We start from the raw sequence: 12,495 nt of genomic DNA on the forward strand, positions 1-12,495 counted from the left end.
GGCATTTCAGAAAAAACAGTGGCCCGGATCCAGACAACTGCATTGAGCTGTCATAAGGAGCATCCGTTATTCAGAAGCTCTGTGACACTGTAGGTCTTTACTCTTAAAGATACAAGCTGTCTAATCTTCCTTAGCCTGGTTAGTTATATCCCAGTAGAGTAGCAGATTTTTATTTGAAAGTTGCTAGTTTGTAGGGTTTAATATGCGACTTTATACCTCATATGTTCATGGATTTGCTATGATTATGTGTGCAGGTATGTGTCCCGTATGCACAAGCAGTAAGTTAGGCATATAAAGAGGTCATCCACAGGTAGAATGATTGCAGGTATGCAAAGAGTTTAGCTAAGCGCACATACATTAAGTGCATGAGCTACTTTGAGAAAATTAGGCCTAAAACATAATGACTTTAGAAATTTATATAATAATTTTTACTTTATAATAAACTCATCAGTATCAGTAAATGCAAATAGCGGAAACATTTCAATTGAATTATAAACCAAAGTTTGTCAAATTCTATCTTAAGTTAAAATCTCTATTGCTATTTATCCCTATTATCCATTTTAGAGATTATTTACAAAAAAAAGAAAGATGAAAAATGTTATTTCCAGGTACACAAGAGGATGTTGTCAAGTGATGAGAGTCTGAGAATTAAATCAAGGAGAGCACGTTGTAGTTTTTCCTTTTAATAGCTTTGATTTGAGGAAAAAAAGTACAAGTTTTTGTAGGTAAACTGATCTCTGACTTTCAGACCACAAAATATATTTAAGTGAAGCCATGCATAGACATAGTCAGCAGGGTTTTCCAGTCCTACGTTTCCAGATTCATTTTTGCAACAGGTCAGATTTCACATGTGGGAGTAGTACTGCTTAGACCTCCTTTTTCCAAGTCAAGAAATTTGTCAATGGATTCCAGGCAGAACAGGAAAAGAGTTTGTCACATTTAGAAGAAAGCCCAACTGCTGGATCTTGAAGTGATAGGAAGTAACTCTAACCTGGGAAGGGTTAATAATATATTTTTTTTTTCTTTTTACTCCATTAAAGGGAATTTTATATTTCCTTGATATCCTAACACCTAGTTTAAGTGCTGCTATGTCACATTTTAACTGGTATAGATCATCAAGAGGTATGTTTAGAGTTATTGTCCAGTGGGCAGAATAAGGGATCTCGATTCTGTCATCAGATCTGTCTCTGAATTCCTGTGTGACCATGACCAAATAACTAAAGTTAAGTGCAAAAGCTAGGAATTAAAATTAAAATCTTGTGGCTTTTTAGGCTGATGAAGAGCCAGTAGTTCACTTAAAGCAGAGACAGGTTTTTACCACCGCTTAAAAACAGGTTACATTTACTGATGTGACTGGGTATATACTGGTTTTGCATGGCTAGTAGTTGAAAACTGTGGTTTTGGCTCCCTGTGCCTGAGCTGTAAGTTGTGAGAAGTCACACTTCTGTATCGCAGTGGATATGGCAGCCAGTCTATTACAATCCCCTATATTTTAATCCCCTTTTTTTAACAGTCTCCTTTTTTAGTAGTCCCCTATTAAAAAAATTGTAGCAGAAAAGTACGAAGATATATCTGTTGCAAAGTAATGTGGCATATTTATACAGATATTGGTGAAATCTCTTTGTTTTCTCTAAATGCAGACAACTTTAAGGGTGACTGACAAATAATTTGATGAATCAACACTGTGTATACAGATTCCATATGACAATAATCCTAGGAACGTCTCTAAGTAGAGAACGGTTGAACTTGGAGCCTGAACTTTCAGAGATGCTGCCAATGATCCAAAGTTTTCTGCGGTGTTTGTTTTGTTTGCAGATGGCTGGCCTGCAGACGGGAAGAAAAATCTATTCCATCAATGAGGACTTAATATTCCTACGCCCGTTTTCAGAAGTGGAAACCATCTTAAACCAGTCCTTCTGCTCACGAAGGCCACTTAGGCTTCTGGTAGCTACCAAATCAAAAGAGTAAGTGCCAAGATGAGCAGACAGAGAAGATTATCTAGAAACGTCAATTACTAAATATTTTTTCTACAATTTGTAGTGAAAACTCTACTGTAAACACTTTGCTATGCAGAAGCTGTTCAATAGGAAAACAAATAACATAAATGAAAAAGATACCAGAGTCACAGGTTTTCAGTGGTGAACCTTGTGCTTTTAGAACAAGTTAGGATATGTTCTCTTTATACTGCAGTTAACTTTTGGCTTCCTTGTGCACAAACAGAACTGAATCACAAGGATTGTCATTCTGTCTCAGGTGTGAAGCTTCTCAGATAAATATATGTCCAAAGGAAAGCTATTTCCACCCCATTAAAGCTTGGCTTATTTCTGGATGACTCTAACAACATCAGCCCTTACGGTTTTTCAGTCCATTATTGTGTCTTATGACGAGGCTTGGCCCTGTTAATGTCTTGTGCATTATTAGATTCTATAATCCCAGAATTTGCCATAGAATTGAACGTCTCAATGAGCACTTGATACTAAATTCTAGTCCAGGATGTCTTGTCCAGTCTATTTTCTTTTTTAATGGAAAAGATCCTCAGCTGGTATAAGTCAGCAGAGCTGCACTGAAGTTTGCCTAGAAGTGAAAGGGAATAAAAATACCATAGAAAGTTTCTGTCATGTGTTATTCACTTAAAGATGTAATAAATTTGGAAGTGCCAAATTTTAATTAACAAAAAGAGTCTCTCATCTGCCTTGGAGAACGAAGGTGGAGTGGATGATTTCTTCAGGTCTATTTATTTGTTATTTATTTGTAAACTACATGGGTGCTTTCTTTAATCGAAAACACAGTTGTGAATGCCAGGGAAAGATGCTGTTAGAACTGCCCAGAGCTCTGGCAGCCTAACTTAAAATGCTGCTTTCTCTTCTCCTTGATTTACCTGCAGGATTATTAAAATCCCAGATTGTCCTGAAGCACTTTGCTTTCAGATACGGGGAGCAGCACCACCATATGTTCATGCAGTAGGAAGAGGTAAGTAGAAAGGCTGTGGTATAGTTAAGCTTGGAGTACAGCTAAATATATACACGTGCATATAAAGTGTGCGTGTGTGTGTATACATCTCAATCAAGAAGGATCCAGGTTTCATTGTCAAACTTGTTCTAAACAAGTTCTGACAACTTATTTTAGTAACCGTAACGACTAGGAACCCCTGTCATAGAGGAGGATCGCGCTCGTATATAAAACCATAGAACAACGAGATAGTTCCTGCCTCAAAGTGCTTATAATCTAAATAGAGTCTAAGAAAATGGCATCATTATTATGAACTGAGTGTTGGGCCACTAATCCCATCAACACAAAACAAGGAATACCTTAATTCTACAGTAGAAGAAACTTGGCGATACTGCAATCCACAGTACTGTGGAAAGGCTCTTCAGAAAGCATTGTCACTTGAGCTCTTGCAAGCTAGAAATGCGCTTTCATAGTGATCCTAACCTTGTTTCTTCTAAGACTACTAAGATACAGCTGTACAGCCACAGGGAATAAAAATTTAAAACTGAGGTGGCTGAGAAAAAGTTGAGGTGTAATGCTGCCTGTTGCTTCCTCAGTATTTTTGCCTGTGGTCAGCCACAGTTTGGATCACTGCAGTTGTGAATGTGCTGTGGGATCAGCAGGTTGGTAGACAGATCGTGTTTCTTAATGGACATCACAAGGTGTGGTATAAGACTTGAAGACTACTTCTCCCTTTACATTGGCTTATACTGCTATAAATTACCAATATAAGATAGAAGTGAACTGCTGTCCTTGTTCTTTTTAAAAGGGGAAAACACAGTTTGACAGAGATATTTACTACTTCCGTAACTGAAATGTGAAATGAGCTGCAAATAAAGAACAGCTCTAACCTTTATTTTGAGCAGAGGCAGAAAATACGACCTTTCAGACACGTACCACTTCCTTCCTTCAGAACAAATATATATATCCAAAGATGTGCAGTTAGTATACAGACAACAGGTAGCACGCAAATGCAACAAACGATGTTCTCAGGGAGACACATTTATTACACTCTTTCATAACAGCACCTATAACCACTTTTTAACAGTCTGAAGAGTGCAAACTGGAAGTGCCAGCTAGAAAGATTCTCCTTTTTCAGGATTTTGCTAGCAAAGGACAAATTGCATTTGGAATATAACTGTATGAATTTTAAATGATGGTGCCTTAAAAAAGTTAATCACCTTAATTGTAGATTTCTAGGAGCTGGATTTGGCTCTGAGTCTTGTTCACGTGAATCTGGAATACATCCATTGAAGTTGGACATTGCACTCTAGACTTAAGTACATCATAGTCTTTTTCTTAGACCATGGCAAACTGCATAACATGCAAGTGTTCTGTATCTTTCAAGTGCAACAAGCTGAAACAAATATAACTTCACATTTAAGCAAGACCTCAGCTAATGTAATCATAAGGCTAGAAGAGCCATGTAAGAATCCCAAATGATTTCCCAGAGGAATTTCAGTTTCTAGCATGAATGCATTTAGGTCTAGGAGGTCTCTGTTTTTCCCAGCACTGCTGAAAATGTGAAGGATAGGTGCATGATGTTTTCCTTATACAACAAAGCTATGTTGTATTCATGACATGCATTCAACTAGCTTTTTCTTCTTACTCTTCTTAACCAGAAACCCTTTGCAAACTTTCCAATTTTCTCTTCCATAGTTAGGTGCCTTTACTGTCTAACTCCTCTCCTGTTGATTTTTCAGGTTCTGAGGCTGCAGCTGTGGGCCTTCATCCAGGGCAGTGTATTTTGAAAGTTAATGGGAATAATGCAACACATGGAAATTATATGGAAGTTCTGGAGCACTTTACAGCCTACAGGACCAGACAACAGGAAGCACTGGTATGAATACAAAACCTCAGAGGAAGTACATTAATTCCTGCCCTCCTTCTGTCCTCCCCTTCTTCTGTGCTTTTATGCTCACTAAATATTCAAAAAACCAACTTATATACATGTCTCTCTTGACTTAATTTACTCCCATGCCAAGGTCCTAGTAAAACTGAGGGAGCTAATTAGTTGCCTATAGTTGCAGAACATCTACAAATAAGATGTGTGCCAATTCATACACTGCATACAGTACTAAATATTATTAACTATTGCTAAAATTAGAAGTTCACCCAGATATTGATCTAGATTTTATATTCTCTGAAGTTCAGAGGAAAGCTGGGGGAATGTTGATATTTCAGCCAACTTAGAAGATATAAAATTGTTAGCTAGATTCACCTTTGTAGTCCAAACATACAGAGATCGGGCATTTTTACTGAGGTCATAGCTGAAGCCTATATCTCTTGAAAGGGATTGTACCAGTGGGTCTACAGAACACATGAAGATGCTGAGGAGGACAGAGTTCAGCAAGCAGCGTCCACTGCATATCTGAATGGCAGTCATCCTGGCTCCAGCAAAGAAGACTCTTCACTGGAAGGAGGTGCAGAATTGGATCCCCTTCAAAATAGCCAACAGGAATCAGGTAAAGATTCTAATGGGGAAAGAAACCTAGGGAAGATTCAGGGGCTTCAGGAAGGAAAATTGCAGTAGAAATATATAGTGTAATTATTATTGTAGAATATCTCTTGTCTTAGTAAAGCTTTATAATAGGATGAGGTCTGCCAGAGGAAGACCTCTGCAGTTTATTCAGGAGAAAAAAAAATTGAGAAAAATTGAGAAATCATACTCCTGTGACTCTCTGATCTTTACAAGAGAGCCAGTTTCTGGAATGAAAAGGCTCAGCATTTTAAGAATCATTTGGTAGCCCCTGCAAACCAGGAATTTATGGGCAGTATCAGCTAGAGAGGGAAGGTCTGCAAGTAACTCCAGCTAGAATAATCTGTTTTCCGTGATTTAAGATTAAAGATTAAGATTTTAAATTACTTTGATCTGGAGCAAGTTTTCAGAGCGTGTTACCACTGTGTCAGCAAAAGGTGTGGGTGTATTTCCTCCAACTTAGAAAAGTGTAACTCATAAAAAACGCTGCTTTACCTTCATGCTGAGAGCTTATTCGGAAAAGTAGATGTTAGGGGAGAATGCTGAAGCCAGATTCAATCCAAAGGACTGCGCCTGGACTCTCTGAATGCCATTGGCAACTTCTCCAGGAACAGATGTACATCTGTGTGAATCCCATCTAAGGTCTGGTGAGCCTGGTAATCTAATGGTCAAACAGTGCAGCTCCACAGTGGAACAGCTGGAGCCGTGCCCTGGTAGAGGCATGTGAGCAATTCTTTGGCAAATCTCAATCTGACTGTTAACAAGTCTGTTCTCTGGTGACAATAGTATTGCTGTGTGTAAAAAAATGTTATCTCCTCACCCCACCCCTGCCCTGCCATCTCAGTCTTATGACTGCACAGAAAATACATCTGGAGCATTTCCCAAAATTGGACAGAAAAGTGGCAGTCTTCCAGAGGGTCATTACAAACAAGACTCTGAGATTCACATACTTTACTTCCCTTTGAAAGCTTCTGCTGGGGTCTGTGTGTCTGAATGCTGAACAGAACTAAAAGTAGTGTCCTGTGCATGGATGTGTGCATGCACATATGGAAGAACATCAGAGTGTGGATTGGAGCATGTGGATTGCCTCAACCTGGTCCATCACTGTCTCCAGTAGCGGCCAACAGCAAATGTCTTCCTCAGAATATTCTCCCAGCCTCTAGCAGTACGTGGTTCAGAGACTCCTTGAGCCAAAGGTTGTGTCTTTGTGTCTTTGCATTTAATAATACCTCTCAACAGGTTTCTCTTCCCTATGCGTGCCTGTATTCATGTGTGCTGCCAAACACCTCTAATGACTTATTTTGGTTCCAGCCCAGAAACCACCACAGACCATCAGCTCTCCACTGATCATTGGTGAAGAAACACCTCTCATTAGCCTGACTGTGGATAACACCCACCTGGAGCATGGTGTGGTGTACGAATATGTCAGCAGCGCAGGAATCAAATCCTTTGTCCTGGAGAAAATTGTGGAACCAAAAGGTTGCTTCAATCTCACTGCAAAGGTACCAGAAAACATACATGGCCAGCTTCATTCCTAAACAGAACAGGGAAGCCAATAATATAGGCATTTCTCTGGTGTCTTGGCTCAACTCTTCGGATGAGGTAGCACATGGTCTTCTCAACCCTGCGGAGTTTCCTTCATTAGAAGGCACCAAGTTATAATAGCTCGTTTGGTATGAGCAAATCAGCAAATGCTTCCAGGATTTCAGCTGTTGAGGTAGAGGGAGGGGAGTCCTCAGCTGTAGATTTCTCGCTTTTATCTGTCTGGTAACATACTCTTTGCTGATACTCAAGATTAATCTTTTCAGGCAAGAATTTGCTTTACCTTGGAAGAAAATCAAGCAGCTTTTTGCCATCTGATAGGCTGGATTGGTCACTAAAGGAAGCAAGTAGAACTGCTGCTGTTGGAAAGCAGCAGTGCACTTAGTATTTTGGTATCTATTACAATAGTGAGCTAATAGTAAATGTTTCTGTCACATCCCAGTAACATTATTGTTATGTCCTATGAAAGCATGCCAGACCGGGTAACTTTGACAGTGCACAGTGGATATTTTGATCCATTTCAGTTATTGTAAAAAATTTTGAGGAATGTTTTATGACTCTGGGGATTAGACATGATAGTGATTCCCAGGCAGTAATAAAGGCAACTTGGTCTGAAGCTTTATTCAACCATGACAACATGGGGGCTTTGCCACTTATTCAGTGGAAGAAAACTGTATTTTTCCTCACTGTCAAGTCTCATATCATTGACATCCTGTCTTTTTGTTTAGATTTTAGAGGCCTTTGCTACAGAGGACAATCACTTCATAAGGAATTGCAAAAGACTCATATCCCTAAGCAGTGCTGTGGCCACCATGCCCCAGTATGAATTCCGGCAAATCTGTGACACTAAGCTGGAAAGCATTAGCAGAAGGCTCACAAACTACCAAGAGGTACAACACTACTAGTTATTGGTGAAGTCTGAAGACAATACTTTGTTGTGGTAACTGGGTCTTAGTATTCTTTATTAAAGAATCCGAACTGCTTTAGAGGTGGGTGTCCTAGAGGCATGAAAACAGCTCTGCAAGTTATTGAAATAGCAAATTTTGAGGAAAAAGGACCTTATCTGTAAATCACTCCTTTCAGCTCATCAGAGCTGTGGGTTATAACATATTATTGCAGGTTCATTTTCACCATATCAGTGAATAAATGACAACGGAATGATCAGTGTCTGATTTAACATGAACATAAGTATAGTGTATCATAGTGTAAACAAACCATGTGTGCTTTTTTGCGCGGTTACCTGAGCTGTTTGAAAAGAGAGTCCTAGAAGGTGTAGCTAATTGCTTTCATTTGTTGTTTTATGAGCTTTTTTTTAAATGTGTTATTCCAGCTGCAGCAGAAATCATATGATTCTGGAATAGGAGGCAGGAAGAAAAAAGGATTGTCTGTATTGCATCATAATTTTTTGCAAATGAAGTAGCACATGCTTGCTTTATTTCTCCCAGTTTGCAGATGAATTGAAAACAAAGGTGAGTCCAGCCTTCAAACAAGCCATCATGGAACCACATTCCCTCAACAGCATGGATTTCTGCCCCACCAACTGCCATGTTAACCTCATGGAGGTATCATACCCCAAAAACACTACCTCAGCAGGGAGGTCGTTCAGCATTCGCATTGGACGGAAGCCTTCTATTATTGGTCTTGATCCAGAACAAGGTGATAATTAACTTTCAAATCGTACTGATTTTATCTGCATAAAAAGTTGTGTCTTTCCACTGCTCAGCAGGGTCAAAATAAGTTCCAAAGAAACACAGTCTTGCCGGTACCCTTTTTTCTTACTTAAAATTTGACAGTAAAATGACAGCTTCCTTGTGTTGTAAAATAGTAATGCCTTTAAGCATAGAGAAGCTTCAGGTCAAATGTTTTTACTAGCTAAGCAGTGTGGTCATCTCATGATAATTAAGTGTCCTGGAGTATTGTTTGCACTTAGTAGAGGTGACTAAAAGAAAAGTGAATGGGGGCTAATAGTAGTGCTAGTGCTGTGAAGAAAGGCTACATTCAGGAGGAAAACATGAGTCAATCAGATTGTAGTGCTGTTTTCTTTTGTCATTACTAAATAAATTCCATGTGTTGGGGCTGAAAGTTTCTACTCTGTCAAGGGGATCTATTTTCTGATAAATAGCTGCTACATAGCATTTGTCCTATAACCTGATTATTTGAGTTCCAACATTTTTTCATCATGATCTCACCTAATATGCTTCTGATTCATTGTCTTGTGAAGGTCAGTGCAGGAATGTCTGGAAGAGACGCAGGGAAGTGTAGACTAACCAATCTTCTGAAGAATGGCATTGACTATTCAAAATGAGGTCAATAAAGAAGCCCTGCTCGCTTGAAGATATTAAAATTCCATAGTATTTTTAATGCGAGCTGAGGTGGTTAGCAAATACCATACCAAGACGTCAGCATTTTTAAAGGAAAAGGCATTTTATTTCTCTTCTGTAAGGACACAATCCTGTTTCTTTTTTATATATATATATGTGTGTGTGTGTGTGTAAATGTTTGCAAAGCTGGAATAATAACAAAGACCAACTCCTGAGAACCTGAATTCATTAACATTTCAACAAATGCTTTTAGATACTATCCATGTTGTCTGTATGAGTATATGTGTGGACACTTGCTGTCTTTCCTTCCATAATTTAACCTGTTTCTGGACTGCAGTAAATTCAAAACATCTAGTTGGCATGCCAGGAAAAAAAACCAAACCTTCTCTTTTTTTTTTTTTTTAAGAATGTTTTTGTCATAGATTGTAATTATATAAAATAATTCTATGAAATTTTATTTTTTCCTGTTAGAATTCCACCTATCCTAAACTATCATTATTGGGATGGAGTGGGGAAAGTCATGAGAGCCATACTAACTAGACCCTTCAATGTTTAGTAGGTACCTTAAATCCAGTCTCATATACTCAACATTGCATCACCACTATGGCTGCACCATCCTGGAGATGTCTGACCCCAGAAGATGGAGATCTTGATGGTAGCTTTGGCCAGCAGAATGGAGGAACAATTCAGGAAGAAAGGGGACTCAGTTTTCTGCTGAAACAGGAAGATCGGGAGATACAGGACTCATACTTGCACCTTTTTAACAAACTTGACATTGCAGTGAAGGAAATGAAGCAGTATGTCATTCAGATAAATAAGTGAGTAAAGAATCCCGTATGCACTGCAGAGAGCAATTCTGATAAAATGGAGGCATTAACCTCAGAAAACACATTGTGCCTGTCGACCCCAGCTGTCATACTCTTATACTCACCTATTCACACGTGCACTTGCATTACAGCTCCTTGCTGGTTGTGTCAAACCTACTCCTGTGCAGATCCACCAATGTATATATTATTGCTCTTTGCTCCTAAAAGGCTACCTGAATTCAACAGTCACTGTTTTGCTTACTGTATATTCCAATATAAAAATCTATTTGGTGCCAACAGCAGTTTTGGAATTCCATATAGACAGAGTCCCTACCCTTGAGGTTTTGTCTGTCATAAGGCAGACTAAGCAAAACTTGTGATTTCAGGCAGCTTTCTCTATGGCACCTATGTTTTCCTTTCCTCTTTTTGTCTATTTCTTTTTCTCATCATGGGTCTCCTAGTAGTAGTAATGAAGGATTTGAGTAGTGCGTCTGTGTATTGTCTATTTCTTTTTCTCATCATGGGTCTCCTAGTAGTAGTAATGAAGGATTTGAGTAGTGCGTCTGTGTATTGTGCATAACTGGCAGGATTTTGGTAGCAGGGGCTGCAGGGGTGATCTGTGTGGGAGGAGGCCATAAGCTGCCCTAAGCTGTTCACAGCCACTTCCAGGAATCCCAGTAACAAAAAAGAACAGCCCATTGTACACCAAAACTTCAACTGACCGTAAAGCATGTGGAGCCTTGGCTCAAACATATTTAAGAAAGGCCGGTAGCTGCTGGGTAGAGCCAGCGAGCTGAGGCACTGCCTCACTCTCACTGAGGAGAAACCCAGCGCCTTGGATGGAGAAAGTGAGGACTTTGGCAAATTAAAAACAGAGCTCTTTCAGGTCACCGTGGTTACAGTGATTAAGCTGTACCTTATGGAGGTAGGGTACCTATGGAAACAGGACCTTTTGTGAAGGTCATTCATGGATTTCAATGAACCCCTTTCAGAGCTTGCAATTTTACATAGCTGTAGTCTATGTAAAATAGTGGCAAGGTTGCTTTTGATTTCACATAGCTGAATTCCAACCTTAGTCATTATACTTCATTTGTGAGACTACCCACCAGTCCCTGAGAGCTGTGCATTTTACTTTTGCAGACTTTTGTCCACCATAACAGAACCTACAGAAGGTGGTGCCTGTGAGCCACCATCTACTGAGGAGACATCTCCACCTTCCCTGGGAACAGAGGAGAGTGATCCTGACAAAGCTGAGCATGGTGGAATCAAGAAGGTCTGTTTCAAAGTTTCTGAGGAGGACCAGGAAGACTCTGGGCATGACACAATGAGTTTCAGAGACTCGTACAGGTTAGTCTGAAGATTGTGCCACTTGTACCTTACTAATGTAATGTTTTGAAGCTCTAATCCAGGTGTGGATTCAACAAGCAGGAGGACCTTGTTTGTTTTTTTACCCCAAACCACGCAATTGTCACATGAACTCTTGCTAAAATTATACTGTAGTACCTGCAGCTCTTCTCCTCATCTTTGTCTGTCTCATTTTCTCTCAATATGATAGTAGTAGATGACAAATCGATAGACCAGGATTCTTTTCTAGAGCAGATTATCGGCTATTTACATACACCAGCAGGTACATCTTGCATGACTAAAATGGCCAGCAATCAATCTAAATTTTCCAAAGTGTGGTACATGTGCATGAACATGGTGCATTTCTCCATGGTTCACCAGAAGGACTTCATGTGATCTTAATCTGAACAGTGTCTGTGGAGTAACATCTATGAAAAGGAAGCAATCGAAGAGTACTAGATTGTAAGTCTTGACGCAAGTGTGCATCTGTTGCTGTGCCATGAGGATAACCACTCTTTGTGTGGCTCTGTGTTGAGTAGCGATGAATTGCCATGTGAGTCCTCCTAGCAGAGTGGAGGTCCAGATTTCCCCAAGGCATGTCTTCATTCCTGTTGCAAGTGTTTTCTCGGAGCTTTTGTGTTCCCAAGAATTCTTCTATTCTTGGGGCTATGTGAACAGTTACATATCAAATAAGAAGCTGCTGCACTTACTTTATTTAACTACGACATCTAGAATTCTCTATCTGGGCTGACGTTTGCCTGGTTCTGAACTGTGCTGCTCACATCACAACGAGCAGTATAGTAGTAGAAAGCACCAAAACCCAGCAGACCTGACAGACCTTCAGTGGACACTGGATTTTTGCTGATCTGTTGACACTCAGAACAATCTTAAGGTCTCCTGATGGGCTTTTCGATAGTTGTTGGAAGTCTCAGTTGAGGTTTTCCAGATAGACTACATCCAGCATCAGTCGTGGTGTCAGCTGTGCATCCCCTAAGTGAACACCGTAGGGTTTTTT

At 39.7% G+C, this 12,495-nt stretch overlaps 1 protein-coding gene across 2 annotated transcripts in view; it reads left to right on the forward strand.

Annotated features, from left to right (window-relative positions):
• PREX1 (phosphatidylinositol-3,4,5-trisphosphate dependent Rac exchange factor 1) overlaps positions 1-12,495 on the forward strand; it is a 176,825-nt gene that overhangs the window by 146,580 nt on the left and 17,750 nt on the right. The window contains exons 18-26 of one of the 2 annotated variants that reach the window (XM_076351609.1): positions 1,816-1,964; positions 2,885-2,970; positions 4,692-4,828; positions 5,282-5,453; positions 6,779-6,969; positions 7,738-7,899; positions 8,455-8,665; positions 9,887-10,148; positions 11,277-11,483. In XM_076351609.1, coding sequence (XP_076207724.1) covers positions 1,816-1,964; positions 2,885-2,970; positions 4,692-4,828; positions 5,282-5,453; positions 6,779-6,969; positions 7,738-7,899; positions 8,455-8,665; positions 9,887-10,148; positions 11,277-11,483 — 1,577 coding nt within the window. The remainder of the gene's footprint in view (positions 1-1,815; positions 1,965-2,884; positions 2,971-4,691; positions 4,829-5,281; positions 5,454-6,778; positions 6,970-7,737; positions 7,900-8,454; positions 8,666-9,886; positions 10,149-11,276; positions 11,484-12,495) is intronic. The other variant, XM_076351610.1, reaches the window with a different exon arrangement.

The sequence above is a fragment of the Aptenodytes patagonicus genome, chromosome 14 (genome assembly GCF_965638725.1).
Source record: "Aptenodytes patagonicus chromosome 14, bAptPat1.pri.cur, whole genome shotgun sequence".
Taxonomy (NCBI): Eukaryota; Metazoa; Chordata; class Aves; order Sphenisciformes; family Spheniscidae; genus Aptenodytes; species Aptenodytes patagonicus.